This window comes from Cryptomeria japonica, chromosome 10 (genome assembly GCF_030272615.1).
Source record: "Cryptomeria japonica chromosome 10, Sugi_1.0, whole genome shotgun sequence".
Taxonomy (NCBI): domain Eukaryota; kingdom Viridiplantae; phylum Streptophyta; class Pinopsida; order Cupressales; family Cupressaceae; genus Cryptomeria; species Cryptomeria japonica.
In genome coordinates, this window is record NC_081414.1 from 592,533,077 (window position 1) to 592,551,369 (window position 18,293).

At 36.3% G+C, this 18,293-nt stretch overlaps 1 protein-coding gene across 1 annotated transcript in view; it reads left to right on the plus strand.

The window, feature by feature from the left end:
* LOC131859086 (tabersonine 16-hydroxylase 1-like) overlaps positions 1-17,783 on the plus strand; it is a 111,910-nt gene extending 94,127 nt beyond the window's left edge. The window contains exons 3-4 of the mRNA XM_059212614.1: positions 16,836-16,952; positions 17,622-17,783. Coding sequence (XP_059068597.1) covers positions 16,836-16,952; positions 17,622-17,783 — 279 coding nt within the window. The remainder of the gene's footprint in view (positions 1-16,835; positions 16,953-17,621) is intronic.
* Positions 17,784-18,293: the final 510 nt, after the last annotated feature.

Genomic DNA, 18,293 nt, shown 5'->3' on the forward strand with positions numbered 1-18,293 from the left:
CCTGTATTAATGCTCACACACCAAGAAATTGTCCAAGAGGAAATGTACAACAAAAGATTGCAGAGCAACAAAGTCTAGGCATAATGCCCGATGAGTCTATTTATTCCTCCCATAGTATGGATAATGCTTCTCTCATCATGCAAATGCAAGGTATGTCAATGCAATATGATACAGAGATTGCTGCAGATCACACATTATTCTCTTGGATGGAAGAAGGCAAGGTGATGTTAACCAATGGCGCAACTACCTTAAAGGAGAGAGCCCCCTTCGTACAATCAGATTATATTCTCCACTCTAAAAGATGTTTCACCAAGGAGAATATGAACACATCAGGGAGGACACTTGCAGATAAATCTCCTAAGCAACCTGCAGTCATCCCTACATACCCAAGGAAAGAGTTCATCCCCTTTAAGCCAAGAGAGCCAAAAACATCGGTGCCTGCAATACTAGATGTGGTGGAGCAACTGAAGAAGGCTTTGACCAATGTATCTATGTGGGATCTCCTTAGCATCCCAAAGTAAATGAATCACCTGAAAGATGCCCAATCCGACAACGGTGGAAGTGCATGCGGGAATTCTACCAAAGCTCCAAAGTACAATGAAAGAGAGCCCTAGCCCTCTATAGACAAATCATGCTCTCCAACTATGTTAACCAATGATACCACGTCTCCCAAGACTTAGATGGATGGTAAGCCCAAGCGTAACCCATTCTATCTAACCCTTATAGTCGGGGATAAGCTCTTGCATAAGTCTATGATAGATTCTGGAGCTATCACTACTATCATGCCCAGACAAATCACTGAGGTTTAGAATATCAAGTACGAACCTTTAAATAGGGGATTCATGCAATTAGACGAGAATAAATTCTAGACCATAGGTCTTATCAAAAGCCTCTTGCTCACATTGTTTGCGTGCTCTACTATTACTATGCCCCAAGAAGTAGTGGTCATTGATATCCCACCTGTTTTCAGGTTGTGCCTTTCCTAGGATTTTACTACCAAGATAGGAGGCTATCTGTCTTTAGATTGGTCTCACCTCATCATCCGCACTCAGTGCGGGGCCAAACTAAAAATCCTTTTAAAGCCCCTTCATGCCGAGCACGTAGAAGACAAGGCCATGATTAATTTTGAGCCCACTCATGCTTCCATCTCGAATGAAGAAAGGAAAGTCATAGAGCTCCTAGAAGACAAGGAAGTGACTGGGGAGATCCCACCAAACCAAGAGGTTTTCTTAAATGAATTCATAGACTCCGATCCATTCTCCAACTACCATGCTACCGGCCTAGGCACCTATTGCATTTTTTATGAAAACCAGGTCATCCCAAAGCTCACCAAAGAGCCATTTTCTAAGGAAGAATTGTGATCTACTCTCTGGACCTTGCACTTTGATAGTGCAAGATGCAAATTAGGTTTCGGAGCTAGGATTTGCCTCACTTCACCCTCAGGTGAGCAAATGTTGAAGTACTTCCATCTACAATTTGCATGCTCAAGTAATGAGGCAGAATACAAAGGACTGATCCAAGGTCTGAGCTTGGTGGAGAAGATGGGTATCAAGCAACTAAGAGTCTTGGGTGACTCTACGCTAGTAGTACACCAAGTTTGAGGAATTTCTAGTGCTAAACATGTCCGCATGAGATCTCACCGCACCAGAACGTGGGATTTAATTGAAATCTTTGACACTTTCAACATCCAAAGTATCCCTCAAAAAATAAATGCTACTGTCGATCAGAAGGCTACAATCAGATCACAATTCAACCCTACTGTGGACATGCTCACCAATTCCCAAGCATTCCATGTGGTTTTTCGACCGACTATACCTGATAATGATACCTGTAGACACCTAAAAATGGTCAACGCTTGCGGAATCATACTTTAACATTAGCGCATTGCCTCATTTTAGGTTTTTGCATCGCATTAACATTTCTCCTATGTTACGCACTTGGTTTTTATCATTTGTGAGCATCAAGTCATTCTTTTGCATTCTTCATCTATCTCGCTTTCGAATTTAGTCTTGTCGACAAGAATCTTCAGTCATGATTTTGGTCGATCTTTGTCCTTGTCAATCTTGTCATATTGCGATCGATTCGTCATCGATCCTTGTCCTTTTCAATCATGTCAATTTGGTCAATTTGTCATTGATTTTTGTCAACCAATCTCAATCAAATCATTTATCAACACTGGTCATTTATCAATTCAAAATCATGATCGAATCGATATCAATTATCCTTTGTCAAGACCTAATTGTCATCCTTGCATTTCTAATTCATCTTCTAAGGTTTTATGATTTGTTCATTTAATCTTGTTTGGCATTTTCCCTCTAGGTTAAATAGTTTATTTATTTATCCTAAGTCTTCTTGTCACAATTAAATGTTTATTTAATTGGCTAATTAATTTTCTCCTATTTTTGTAAATTAATTAATGAATGAGAAATTATTAATTAATTTACCTATTTTTCATCAATTTCCTAATTTCCAAGTCATTATTTCCAACTTAATTTTCTAATTTCTCCTAAATGTCTATTTCTATTTCAAAATCTTGTCATAAATCCTTGCATAGCAATTTGTCATAATCTTGTCATAAATTATCAATCAATCAATTTTGCATAGAAAGTGCATAATTTGTCATAATTGACATAATTGATTTGCAATTTCCATTTGAATTGAATCATGCTAATTTGATCTTTTCTCCAATTTGTCTATAAATTGGATGATTTTCTTCAATCAAATCCCCTAATCACATTATCGATCTAATAATCACTTATTTTGAATTACTTTGTCTAATCAATCATGCTTCGAGTACTCTTGAGCAATCATCTTGTCTACTTGCTTTCATATCATGATCATGCACTAGTAGGTGAGATCCACAACAAATCTATTTGGAGAAGAAAGAAGGACAATGGAGCCGCATGAAGGAAGCATTTAGATCTACATTTGGTTTGCATAATCTTTAGTTTTGAATGTTTCATTTTCATGTCTTTATTGAGTGTGTTTAGGATAGATCATTGCATTTTAGCTTTCGTGATTGAGCTAGATTAGTGTTTTAATATATTCTTTGATGATTTCCAATTTCCTAAGCTACATTAATTGGTGAACCCGATGTGAAAACTAACTATCTAACCCCTTAACTATGTTTTTGAGTGCTTTTCAGTTGATTTGCAGGCCAAAAACCCCAAAACAGGGTAGTGCAGTGTTTTCTGGGAACTTCTACGCCTGTGTTAGACAACCTGCACCTATGTCAAGCAACTTGCACCTATGTTAAGGACATTTTGCACCTATGTCATGCATTTTGCGCCTATGTTATGAATTTTGTGCTTGTGTAAAGTCTAGAAACAGAGGTAAAATACAGTGTTTTTACTTGAAAATTGTTTTCTTTTGCATTCTGTTTCTGCTTTTTTGGTTTTGTTGGTATTGATTCTCTATGCAGAACCTTGGCATACGCATGACAAAAGAAAATAAATGAAACTACTAACATGTTTTGTGCAGGTTCGATAGTCAAAGACTAAGCATATCAAACTTCTGACTTGGGTTTTGCAGGTTGCCTTGGACTACAACTAAACTTTGTGTTTGCAATTAATGTTTAGGCACCTAGTGATTTTTAAATAGGATGGAATGAATCTATGTTTGATTTAATTGTTGAGTTTGACATTGGAGTAGGAGAGTATGCTCTCATCCTTCTTAGGGTGATCAGAAATCCAGATCTTCAATACCATGCTCATGTCTTTGATTGTTTGTCACCTTTAGAGGGCCTGCCTTCCCGACCATTTGCTTTTGCAAGCAAGTGATAATTGTGAGAAGGGAATGACCCAAAGTGAGTATGGCTAGAATACCTTGGCATTCTAACTCACTATAAACAAATACCTGATGAGCGAAAGCTTTGAAGGAAGGGTTACGTGGGAATTGTAGTTACTTGGGAAGTGATGACCCTTGAACTCTTTCTCATATCAACATCTAAGTAGGGCCTCATGGTCTAAATCATTCTTGCGCGACTACATTTGTTTGGTATCTTGATGGGCTTAATGTCTCAATCATGCCTGCGTGACATCAAGGAGTAACGCTTAACAGAAATCCTTACTAAACACCTTGTTTTTAGAGGCCAAAAACCCTTCTAGTTGCTTGAGAAGGACAAGTTCGGATACTTGGAAGAGATACTAAGTTCGCCATGGGGAGATTTCCATGGGGACTGATGCTTGGCTGCCCTGAGAAGTGAGTGTCGTGGAGGGGAGCCCGTGGGGTCAAGCATCTATGTATTCTCCTTGAATCCCATAATGAGTCTACCTCTCAAGTACCTAATGTCCTTGCCTACCATATGAAATGTGGGAATGAGCATGATTGTCTTGAGTCTAAGTTGAAATATCTTGTATTATTTTCTTGTCAAAAGTTGAATTGTATCTCATTTCAAGAACAAGGAAAAATTGTTTCAAAACAAGGTTAAACACAAGAACATTTCATTCAACAAGGTTAAAAACACCTTCAAACATGGTTGTCAAACATTTTTCAAAATCTTGTCTCAACATTCATGTCACTTAGATTTAGGTTCATCCTAGGTTTTCATTTTGCAAATTCAATGTCTATTACCAAGGTTAGGTTTCACCTAAGTCATACTCCTTTGCATATCAATAAGGGTCATCCATTTGCATGTGTCCTCTTGCATTAAAGTCATACCATTTTCATTCATTCATATTTGCATACCCTAGGTCTCTTCATTAAGCTTAGGTCATTATCATATCATATTAGGGTCATTTTCATATTAATTGTCCCTTTGCATATAGTGTCAAAACTAGGTTTTGTCATACTTGAGTAATCCAAATCTTTGATAAACCCTAAGTCATTGTTAAGAAGTCTAGACCCTATCAAACCTTTTCTCTTTATGTCATTATTGTCATTTGGTCAAACCTAGCTTAGTATCCAAGCATATAGGGGAGACATTGTCATTTTGTCCTATTGTCACTTGGTCCTTTTGTCCTTTGAGGTCTTGGCTTCATTCCAACTTCCCAAGGTTGAGTCTTTAGGTTTGCATTCCAAAAAAATTGTCCAAATCCTCGAAAACAACCAAAGACATAAGTTGCATTCTTGCCATAGATTGCATTCTCATTTATTTAGTTTGCATTTAGTTGCATATCATATATTGTCCTTGAAAAATCCCAAAAAACATTGCATAGTGACATGTCTATTGAAACAAGGTTCCAAGCACCAATGAGGCAACAAAGTTTGACATATCAATCGACAATGCAATCACAATTCTATCCAACCCAACAACAAGGAAATATCGATCAAACTTTTTATGATGAAACAAGTCTCCAAATACAAAAACTAGAGGAGAAACTAGCTCAAGAACAAGAGATTTTGGAACAAAGAGTGAGAAACATTGAGAAGAATAGATCACAAATGTCCAAAATGTTTCAAAAATTTCTAGGTCAAAATCCAAAGATTGAGCCAATTGATGTAAGATCTCTTCTTGAACGATCAGACATACCAGCTCTCCTCTCCCAAATAGAGATGATGAAACAATTTCAAGAAAGGAGACAACATCAATTTCAACATTATGTGCCTCCACAACAAGAACAAGAAGGTGTTTACTATCAATCAGATTTTCAACCATCACAACCAATTGTTCAACAATTTCAACATATTCAACCAACACAACCAATGGTTCAATTTCAACAATATGTCCAACCAACTATACAAAGTCAACAAATAGTTCAACCAATGGTGGAATATCAACAAGTTCAATCAACATATAAATGTCAACAACCACAACCAAACATTCAAAAACAAAGATTGCAACCCACACCAAGCCAAGTTTCAAACATGTCAGAACAATTGAACCAAGTCCAATATCAAAACATGACATCAAACCAAAAACAAGTTCAAATTCCAGATACAACCATGTCAAAACCTCGAAAGAAAGGTGGCTTTATTGAAAGGCTCTTAAGGAACCTACCAAGTGAGTTCTTTGAAGAAGATAAAGATAATACACTTATGTCTAGCAATGCCTCATCCCCCCACAAACAAATTGACTCTCCAGTGGCATCTATCCCTACACCTTTAGAAGTTTCACAAGAACCTTCTATATTGTCCTCATCAAACAATACACTCAAGGATGAAATTATTCAATGGCTATCCATAATTGATTGCCAAGATAATCCAATTCATGATGCACATCCTTGTCATGTTTCAGAAATACAAGACCCAATGCCACCATGCACTTTATTTCCATTACCTATTTTAGAGGAGCCCATTCGAAGTCCTTCTTCCTCATGTTCAAGCATTGATTCCTTGCCAGAATCCATCACAAATGTTCAAATTCCATCCCCTTCATGCCAAATCATTGATTCCTTGTCAGAATCCCCCATGCATATCCAAAGTCCAACCTCATGTCAAGAGGATAATTTAGAGCATGAAGAAACATGTCTTAAAACATATCAAGATCAAGATCTCGAAACCTTATCATCCCATCCAATTGTTGACTAGGACCCCATGTTCCCAAACACTCACGATGATTCCCCTATTCTTGTCCATCCTATCCAAAGTCCTATTGACACTCCATTCCCCGAGCAAGATCAAGATATCCCAGTCCATTCAATCCCAAATGATCCCCTTCCATTTCATGAACACAATGTCCTTTCAAATCCCATTGACATTCCACTTCCTAAGAAAGATCAAGATATCCTTTCCATCCTTTCCGATGATCCCATTAAAAGTCAAGAGCAAAGCACCTTTAAAGAGGATTCCAATGATCTTCCTCCTTGTCAAGATCAAATTATTCCTTCAGATCCTCCACAAGATCCACTTGTTCCTCCATCTCCTTGTCCTAATGCTCCATATACACTCCAAGATCTCATTCCTTTTGATGATCCCATTATTTCTCCCATTCCATCTCTTGAAGAGCCTGTCATTGAACCATTTCCACTACACAATCCTAGTCCCCCTCATGATCCTAATCCCATTCATGATTCTAATGTGTCAATGCAAGATGTTCATGAACCCTCGACATGCATAATGGGTTCTTCCACTTTGGTACAATCTGATCCACTTCAAGATCTCATCATTTGTCTCATATCATATCCACCTCATAATGGACTCGCATCTTCTTCCCAAAGAAAAGAGTATCCTACAAGTCAAGATATTCATAAAGGCAAAGGAGTAGCTCTCCATAAGCAAGAATCCCTTCATGAGAAAGAACCCCTCCATATCAAAGAAGATCTTAAGGGTCATGTATACACAACTCGCTCTCAAGACGTTGGTATCCCTCCATCAAAATCAAAACATACACCTTCCCCTTCATATCTTCCATCCATCTTAGGTCCTTATATCCCTTCATCCTTTATGCAAGGTCAGCAAAGGCACACATCCTTGAGTAAATTCCAATCATCCAAAAGAAGTCCACTTCATTCATATCCATCCATGCATTCCTTTCCCCCTCCAAGCAATTTGGATGCCAAGTGTAAACGTCACAAGTCTAGCAATCCACATGTATTCAAGGATCAACATGTCCAATCTAATCAAAATGTCAAAGCAAAGAAAAATATGAGCCAAAAAGAAAAGGAAAAATCCAAAAGGTCACAAAGGCCCATTGCTAAAAAACAAAAGTCAAAATATATATGGTTTCCTAAATCCCTTGTGCAAGCAATGCACTCCAAGGAACCACAAAAGCATGAAAAATCAAAAACCATGTGGATCCCTAAGCGGCTCCTTGAAGCACAAAAGCCTAAAGAAACATCCAACTTGGCATCCAAAGTTGCTATTCCTCCATCCAACCCTCTCAAATTTGTTCCTCCATCACCTTCTTCATCCATTTTGGGCCCTTATGTCCCAAAATCCATAGCCTTTCCTCCATCCAAATCTCAATATCCAAAATACATTATTCCTCCATCAGTCCATCACCCCTCAAGGTGTGTGCCAATGTTGATCTTGCCTTCATTTCCATCCATTGAAGCCCAATTCTTCCAATACCCTATCCATTATCCAATGCATATTTTCCATCCTTTGATCCCTTTGATCCAATCCTTTACATAAATCCTTGCCTTAGTTTCATCTCTTTTTCCATGTCCTTATCCTACCAACGTCTTTGAGCATACTTTTAAAGGTCATGGTCCATTTTTTTTCAAGGCTACTATCCGAAAAAAAAGATGCTTGAGTCCTTCTTCCATCCCCTATCATGTGTCCATCTTCTATTGAAAAAGTCAAAATACAAAAAAAAAAGTGAAAAAAAAGAAAAAGAAAAAAAAAAGTAAAGCAAAAATAATTTGTCCACTGGTGAAAACCTGGCAAACATGCGCCTTGGGCAAGTACCGTGATGAAAACCTGGCAAACAAGTGTCATGCATAATTTATGAACTTCTTGCACACCACACTTGGGGGTAGGTTTCCTCCTTCACTATCCTATTGAACCCCTGTCATTACCCTTCATATCCTATTGTCCCTCATGTCCATTTCCTCTTTCCACCTTTGAGCTTGACAAGGCTGAGGATCTTCATGAGCATCATGCATCTTTTTTGCAGCTTTTAGTCCATCATATCTTTTGGTCTTTATCCATTTTCTTATTATAACTTTTCATCCATATTCTCTAGCTTATTGCAGCTTTCTACCACTATCCCTTAGCCTACCCCGACCTTTAGTCCATGTCCCTTATCTATTCTTGGTCTTGCTTATCCTATCCATATCTTATCACTATCCATACACTCTTTTTCATTCCTTGATCTTGATTTGACATAAGGACGCAAAATTTAAACATGGTTTCAAAAACCTCTTGACATGTCCCTCATGCCCTATCACTGCTTTACATTGTCATATCCAGTCTCTTGTCCCATCACGCAATAGCCCTTGAAAATTGCATCTGTATTGTCTCCATACTAAAAGGCCTTTGTCTTCCCTCTATCTACCATCATTTCAGCAAGCCTATTTATGCACCTATCATATTCCTTGCCTTGCTAGACACTGGGGGCAAAATCATAAAAAATAAAAAAAATAAAAAATCAAATAATGTCCTGAAAAAAATCATAAAAATTGAAAAATGTCCTGAAATAATTCAAAAAAAATTGAAAAATGTCCTGAAAAAATCATTAAAATTGAAAAAAGTCCTAAAATAAATCATAAAAAATTGAAAAATGTCCTGAAATAAATGATAAAAATCGAAAAATGTCCTGAAATAACTCAAAAAAATTGAAAAATGTCCTGAAAAAAAAAATCTAAAACAGAAAAAAATCAAATAAAGTCTTGAAAAAAAGTGAACAAAAAAATTAAAATCCAAAAACACGCATTTTGCAATAAATATCCTATTGGTGCATAAGACAGATCACTGAGCATACCTCCAATGACACGCAATCCAACACTATGCTTTAATGAAATCACGCATTAACAAATGAACTTTTTTCCATCAAACCAGACATTCAAACTGATCAAAATTGTCTTATCAATCGAACGTTACCATCAATATCATTCATCCTTGTCTCTACTATCATGGGTCTTATACAGGGTGTGGTATACTCGAAACCAGACTATGTCCTGTCTTAGACGGGGTACCGCATGTCCTGCAATTAGACACCATGATCGTCCTATCAACACTTTCAAATTTTGACAATGAAGATCAAGATGTTTGTTTGACTTGATGAAATTAGCGAGTCTTATGATTTATTGATTTATCTTCGATCATGTTCCTATGTTGCTCGATGATGTCACTGAGTGATTTAGAGTGACCAGGATGGTTCATGGTCCCTTTCTTTTTTTGTTGTGATTGTTGTTTGTCTGCGATGTGTTTGCCTTTTGCAAAAAGGGTTGCGTTTTAGCTCTGGCCTTCAATGCCATGATGCTATGCATCCATTTTTCTACATTAAATAAAGGTTCTCACCAACAAAGTGCATTACTGAAAGCAAGTTTTTCTTCATCTCTAACTGTCCTCTGTCTCATTTCTTCCATTAGTTTTGGTAGTCCATTCTTGATCCGTTCGAACCTATCATTTTCTATCATTTTTATCGATCAATTGGCCTCTTTTCTGCATGTTTCCGCCCAATTCCTTGAGGGGGCATGCATATGTCATTATTATTGTCCGGGGCATTTTCATTATTGTTCTTTGAAGCAATGCTTAAAATTGCATTATCTCAAAGAGGGGCAAAATGTAGACACCTAAAAAAGGTGAACGCTTGCGGAATCATACTTTTAACATTTGCGCATTGCCTCATTTTAGGTTTTTGCGTCGCATTAACATTTCTCCTATGTTACGCACTTGGTTTTTATCATTTGCGAGCATTGAGTCATTCTTCTACATTCTTCATCTGTCTCACTTTCAAATTTAGTCTTGTTGACAAGAATCTTCAGTCATGATTTTGGTCGATCTTTGTCCTTGTCAATCTTGTCATATTGCGATCGATTCATCATCGATCCTTGTCCTTTTCAATCATGTCAATTTGGTCAAATTGTCATTGATTTTTGTCAACCAATCTCAATCAAATCATTTATCAACACTGGTCATTTATCAATTCAAAATCATGATCGAATCGATATCAATTATCCTTTGTCAAGACCTAATTGTCATCCTTGCATTTCTAATTCATCTTCTAAGGTTTTATGGTTTGTTCATTTAATCTTGTTTGGCATTTTCCCTCTAGGTTAAATAATTTATTTATTTATCCTAAGTCTTCTTGTCACAATTAAATGTTTATTTCATTGGCTAATTAATTTTCTCCTATTTTTGTAAATTAATTAATGAATGAGAAATTATTAATTAATTTACCTATTTTTCATCAATTTCCTAATTTCCAAGTCATTATTTCCAACTTAATTTTCTAATTTCTCCTAAATGTCTATTTCTATTTCAAAATCTTGTCATAAATCCTTGCATAGCAATTTGTCATAATCTTGTCATAAATTATCAATCAATCAATTTTGCATAGAAAGTGCATAATTTGTCATAATTGACATAATTGATTTGCAATTTCCATTTGAATTGAATCATGCTAATTTGATCTTTTCTCCAATTTGTCTATAAATTGGATGATTTTCTTCAATCAAATCCCCTAATCACATTATCGATCTAATAATCACTTGTTTTGAATTACTTTGTCTAGTCAATCACGCTTCGAGTACTCTTGAGCAATCATCTTGTCTACTTGCTTTCATATCATGATCATGCACTAGTAGGTGAGATCCACAACAAATCTATTTGGAGAAGAAAGAAGGACAATGGAGCCGCATGAAGGAAGCATTCAGATCTACATTTGGTTTGCATAATCTTTAGTTTTGAATGTTTCATTTTCATGTCTTTATTGAGTGTGTTTAGGATAGATCATTGCATTTTAGCTTTCGTGATTGAGCTAGATTAGTGTTTTAATATATGCTTTGATGATTTTTGATTTCCTAGCTACAATACCCAATAGAAAGTTTTTGAGGGTGATGAGCATATTGCACTGTTCATTCAAAACTTAGGAGAGTTTTCAGATCAGCTGCAACCTAAAGTGAAGGAGGCTTATGGAGACCAGATTCTCCAACTAAAATCCAATAAACTTCCTAATGGTCTGATCACCCTAGAGAATTTGTTCAACCATGATGATGCCAAAAAAGACAGGTGAAAGCTTACGACTAATAAAGGAGATTATATTGAAATGTCAATAGGAGATGGGAGAATACTTAAAGTAGGAAAAGATGTTTCTTCAAAAGACAGGAGACGCTTGACCCAATATTGTGATGAATACATGGGCATCCTGGCATGGTCTTACAAATATTTGAAAGGTTATGACCCCAGCGTCATTCAGTATACTATCAAACTCACTGATGGAGCTAGGCCAGTTCGACAGAAGCAAAGGTCGTTCAACCCAAAGATTGAGTCTCTCATGTCTCAAATGTTGACGAAGCTAATCGAGTCTCAGATTATCTACTCCATTAAACATAGCATGTGGGTGTCCAATTTGGTGCCCATAAGGAAAAATAATGGAGACATCCAGCTCTGTGTAGATTTCAGAGATCTAAATCAAGTGTCTGTCAAAGATTACTACCCCTTGCCTTCAATGGAGCAATTGTTGAGCACAATGGTGGGATCAAAAATGTTCTCGATGCTTGATGGTTTCTCAAGATATAATCAAGTCCTGGTGAAGCCAGAAGACCAAAACAAGACAAATTTTACCACCAAGTGGGGAACGTTCGCATACCGAAAGATGCCTTTAGGGTTGTCAAATGATGGAGCTACTTTCCAAAGAGCTATGGATTTGGCTTTTAAAGAGATCATGAATAAAATTATTCTGATATACTTGGATGACCTAACAGTGTTTTCTAAACACCGAGAAGATCATTTTGATCATCTCGAACTAGTTTTCCAAAAGTGCCTCAAGTTTAGTATTTCCTTAAACCCAAATAAATGTATTTTTGGCATTCCCCAAGGTAAGCTACTAGGACACATATGTTGGAATTCTATACTCATATGAGAATGGTTAATGTTTTCATTGATGGAAACCAACCGGTATTAGGTCTCTACACACACACCGACAACAAGGTCAACACTGATACCATCTATTGACACCAGTAGGCATATTCAACGGCATCTAGATTACACCGGCAAAGAAGTATACTGACACTCAAGCCGACATGAGACAAGTTTTGTTAATGTGAATTATATTGTAAATATAATTATCTTTTGTAAGCTGACTTGGCATATTATAAAGACTCATATATGTATGAGATTTCATAGGTCATTTTGTATGTATGAGGTGATATAGTGGACAGTGAAAGGTTTTGGTTAAGGTATCAGACTAAGCTTAAACTAATACTAAGCCAGGAATCAAAGATGCTATTTTGAGCAGTACATTGTATTGGATTTAATTATCCTTATTGTAGTCAATGAGACTCTTCTATTGAGCAGTGAGCTCTAGGATGTTGGCCTTCCTACATGTGTAGGCCCCTATTGTAAGTAATATTTATTCATATTGGCCAGTGAGTAAATATTGTGGGTCATAAATCCCACTGAGGTTTTTCCCACATGGGGTTTCCTCGTTAAAATATCTTGTGTTATGGTGTGCATTTATGCTATCTCTGTTATTTCTATTTACTGCATTATTTCTTGTTTACCGGTACATTGATTTGGGTTGCAAAGTTATAAATAAGTTCAAATATTCCACTCATGGGTTAGACACTAATTCACCCCCCCCCCCCCCCCCCTCTCAGTGTCTTTGGAACTATTATTACATCTAACAATTGGTATCAGAGCCTAGTTTTCTATTTGTAAAACCTTAATAGCTTGAGGAAGATTCTGAAACTGGTACAGAAGGAGAGTTTGACAAAATAGTTAGAAGGAGCTCTTGAAGATTTTGATGCAAAAAAATTGAAGAATATCAAAGTTGAAGATGATCTGAGGACTACAAAGGAATTTATTAAAGGACTCCAAGAGAACTTGGTTATAGGACAAAACAAGAGAAAGGAACTTCATGAGAAAATGCAAAAACATGATGATGAAAAGGAAACTCTTAGTGATATTGCAAATAAGTTGAGACAAAAGAACACTAACATGAGGAATGGAATGCAAGATTTAACCATGAGGCTGTGTAAGGATATTGAAGATAGAAAGAAGAATGAAGAAGACTTGACTAGGAGACTTAATGATGGAGAAAATGAAAATTTGAGACTTTGTCATGAGAATGATATGCTAAAGACAAATCTGATTCACATGCAACATGATAAAGAGGAGCTTGGGAGACAAATTGGCATTCTAAAAAAAGAGTTGATCACTGCAAATGAACACAAAGACAAATTCAAGAAAAGTTCAAAAAGACTTGATGACATGCTGAAAAGAAGAAAACATGATGGAGATACAATTGGACTTGGATTTGAACATGGAGAAATTACCAGGACTGCAAATAATCAAGATCATAGTAAACCGGTAAGACAACCTAATGCTTATAAATTTAATGGGGAATGTTTTAATTGCAACAAGTTTGGTCATAGAGAAAATCAGTGCAGATTTAGAAATAATCAGAATACAAACTTATGCAACAGCCAATGTTCCAAATGCAACAAAGTTGGTCATAATTTAGAAAATTGCAGAATGAATGTGAAATGCTATGTTTGTGGTAGATTTGGGCATTTATCTAATCAATACAGAACACAAATTGGTCAAGGATATGGAAAGGCTATTCAGAGGAATAATGTAACTTGTTATGCATGTAACAAGATTGGACATATTGCAAAAATTTTTAGGAGAAAGACTATATTGGTGAACCATAAAGGATCTAGTGTGAAAGGAAAAGAAAAGGTAAACAAAATAAAGAAAGAATTTTCAAAATAATGGATTAAGAAGGGAGATAAGAAAGTTGATGAAACTATCTCTGCACCAGTAGAATAGAGTAACCCTCCACCGGTAGGAGACACTTCATCCAACTAAGGAAAAATCCTTAGGGGGTATGGCAGCAAGTTGAAAATCATGCATTCTACCCTCAGTTGATGGTAAGAAGATACATTTCTTCTTTACCGACAGATGTGTTAAGATTTCACTTAATCGGCAAGCATTAAATGTGGTTTTTGAAGAAATTTTTGGTTATATAACACTGGAAAACCCTCATTTTGACTCACCAAGCATTCAAACATTTAGAGAGTGCAAAATTGAGTGAAGGCAATCTAAAGGCAAAGCAGTGAAGTGATTTTTCAGGCATTCAAGGATTTCTAGTTAAGAGGTATTTATCTTTCGAAATGGAATCTTCATCTTCTGCACCTGTGTTTATTGAAAACCCTACTACGGTAGAGAACATCAAGTGCCCTAGACTTGCGTTTAAGATTATCCCTAAAATTGCTAAGCAAGGTGATTCTATCGGAGCTTTTTCAAAAATTCTGAAGGGTGTTGCTTTTGCCAGATACACATGAATCTATATCCACTGCAACATAGAATACCTAGGGACTGAGGACTTGAAGAAAATGTTTAATGATGTTATTACTGATGAGCAAGGTTTGATTAAACATGAACGTAAGATTGTTGAAGACTTAGGTTTTGTTGAAATTATAAGCATTCTTGAATTTCCAAAGGAAGTAGTTTGTCTTGTGCTGAGTAGAGTCCATGGAGAATTTATGTGGTTAGAGTCAGTTTTCAAAATAACTAAGGAAGAAATTAAGACAATTACTAGCTTACCCTCAACCGGTAGTAGGCCTAACAAAACCAAGAAAATACCTAATAAGGGTGTGATGATCTTAACCGGAGCTACATCTGATAGCAGATCCCTTAGAGTCAATGATGTTAGAGATGTAAATGTGAGATATGTGAGTATGGTACTTGGTTATAGAGTAACACATGCAAACATATTGAATTCGGTTTCTAGCCTTTGTATTCACAGTGCATATGAGATGGTAAAGAACAATGCTAAAATTGATGTTTGTGAATGGCTTAAGGATAAATTGATTGATAACTTGAAGAAGATTAAAGGTGACAAGAAAGGAACTTTTCTCTTTGGCAACCTGCTTATCTGTCTGATGCTTTACTTCACCAAATAGATACCCAACATTGGTCATAAGGATTTTGGATATGACATCCCAGTAGGAAAACAAATTCTAGAATCTTTCACCAATATGGGCACTGACTGTGACAAGATCATCATAGATTATTTCAAAACTTTTTCAACCAAAATGAAGGCAAGAGAGAGGTTACCACAGAGTATAGTTGACAAGTATGACAAATAAATCTGCTTTGTTATTAAACATGATGAGACATGGATGGAAGCAGTTAGCCCTATAACAATTTGGGTTACTAAAATGGGTTATGAAGTTGATTTACCCATTCTTGAAACATATGCAAAAACACTAATTGATGCACCTAGAGAACCATCTGAAGAAATTTTTGGTAATGTTGAGACCATTGAGAGTATTGTTTCAATGTAGAAGCAGAGAAAAAGAAGAGAGAAATTTATCAGAGATGCATCCAAGATGGCTAAGGAGGTTAAAGAAAATATAATGAACTCAAGTGGTATATCTACTAGTGAACCAGAAGGACTGAAACCTGAAGCACATGTTTCACTAGTTGTCACTTCTTCTCATACCAACAATGGAAAGGCTACTGAATTCAAGATAGTAGAGAGGAAGAAGAGAAAACCCTCATCGATACCTTCTCCTTCTCCCAAAATAACGAGAACACTAAGGAAGAAGCAACAGGTAGTTAGGGAACCTAAGAAGAAGCTTACACCGAAGAAGAAATAGACACCGGATAGCCCTACTCTAGAAGAGATATTGAATGAGATAGCATAGGAAGGAAATCCAATTAATGTAAACAAATTGTATCATTCTTTTAAGGATTATGATAGGGAAATAGTAGAAGAGAGAATTATTTTTCATTTAGATATTTATAAGAAGGTTTTAATTGAAGTAATAGATGATTTGCCAAATGATCTATGTATGAGATTGGAAGCAAAAATATTATCAATAATGGAACTTGATAAGAAGTTGAAAGTTGAAGCATTATTGGTGGTACATCTTGTGAATTCAAAAGAGGAAATTGATAAATTAATTTTTGAGGCAAACCAGTCAATTTTTGTCAGTGGACACCGACAAGTGAGCCTAATGGCAGGGAGAGTTAAGGAGATTGTTGATGAGATTGCACACAAATGGGATAAATTCTTCGTTGAAAAGAAAAAGCAAGAAGAAAGGAGTAGACCGAAAATGAACAAAACCTTTAAGGTATATCATAAGGATAAGGATAAGGGTAAAGGAAAAGTTGGTGGTGTTCCTGCAATAAAGATTACAAATAATCTTCCACCTCCAACTTAGGATATCCCACCGGTGCATACAGTCAATCCACTTGATATGGGAACTAAATATGTTACTCTTGATAATACTAACTTAGATTCTAAGATTCATTTTTCTATGAACATTGATAAACAGGATATTAACATTGTTGTAGATAAGGAGAATACAGAAGTTAAGGTAGTCGATGGTGAGAATATCAAGATCTCTAAGACATTGGCAAATATTACTGACTCTCAGAATATTGAGACACCGGTAGATGATAAAGGAACTAATAATTAGAAACAATCTGAGGCAAAGGTTCATTATGAGATAGAGACACTGACAGAGAATGTGAATAAAGAGGAATCAATTGTTGGTAATAAGGAAGAAATAATTAAGGTTAATGGAGAAGTATTTGTTGAGAGGAAAGCTATTGCTGAACCAAGCACATCTATAGGTGAATTTAGACCTACTAATGTGACATATGTTCTTTTGGATTCTATCAAAAGGATATTAGATTGCAATGCCTTAGGATTTAAGGCTATTGATGAAACACTACCTATCTTGAGGATGATTGCACCAACATGTAAGATAGATCACATTGACAATTCTTTAGCTAAATTGGACACCTTGTCCAAATTCATTCCTAATAATGTTCTAACTCTAGAGAAGGTTAATGAAGGAACAATTAAGGATAGAGTTGATAAAGAGAAGGGTGAATTCTTTGAGAGCACTATTAAAAACTGTATAGAGCACTTAGATTCACTATTACTAGTACTCAGTTCTACAATTTTGGAGTATAAGGAGTTGTATAGAGAAGCCTGTAAGCCTCAATATTTGATAGAGGATATTGATGAGGATATTAAAAAGACACAAAAAGAGATTGATGACATAGAAGATAATATGATAGGTTCTTCAGAACTTACATCGGTTTTTAAACAGGAAATGGTAGTGTTCGAAGAAAAATTGGAGAACTTGGAGAAAGAAAAGGAAAGAATAAGGCTGAAGGTCCGGGAGCTGAAGAGAAAACTTGGTCCTAGATTGGATAGTCTTATTATTCAGCAAGTTGAATTAACTAAGGCAACAATCCCTGGAGAAAGATAATCGAAGCAACAGATGCTCTATCTCACCGATATGATCCAACATACTAAGAAAATTCTTTCTGACAGTAACAAGTTTATGCAGAGTTTGAACTTAGTTTTGGTAGATATCATTCCGATTGTAACCAACCAATTATAGACTTTGAGGTAGAAATTTTGTATTCTTTTTGACATCCTTTGTCATTGATGCCAAAGGGGGAGTAGTGAAGAGAAAAATATATGCACAGAGGAAATCGCTTGCTCAGGGGGAGCACACTTCTTTTTGGATTTCAGTTCTGGGACAACAGTTTTGGATTTTTCTCATGAGTGTTGTCATCAATTCCAAAGGGGGAGATTGTTGGCATTATACACTCATATAAGAATGGTTGATGTTGTCATTGATGGCAACCAACCGATATTAGGTCTCTACACACACATTGGCAACAAGGTCAACACCGATACCATCTACCGACACCAGTAGGCATATTCATCGGCATCTAGATTACACTGGCAAAGAAGTATATTGATACTAGGC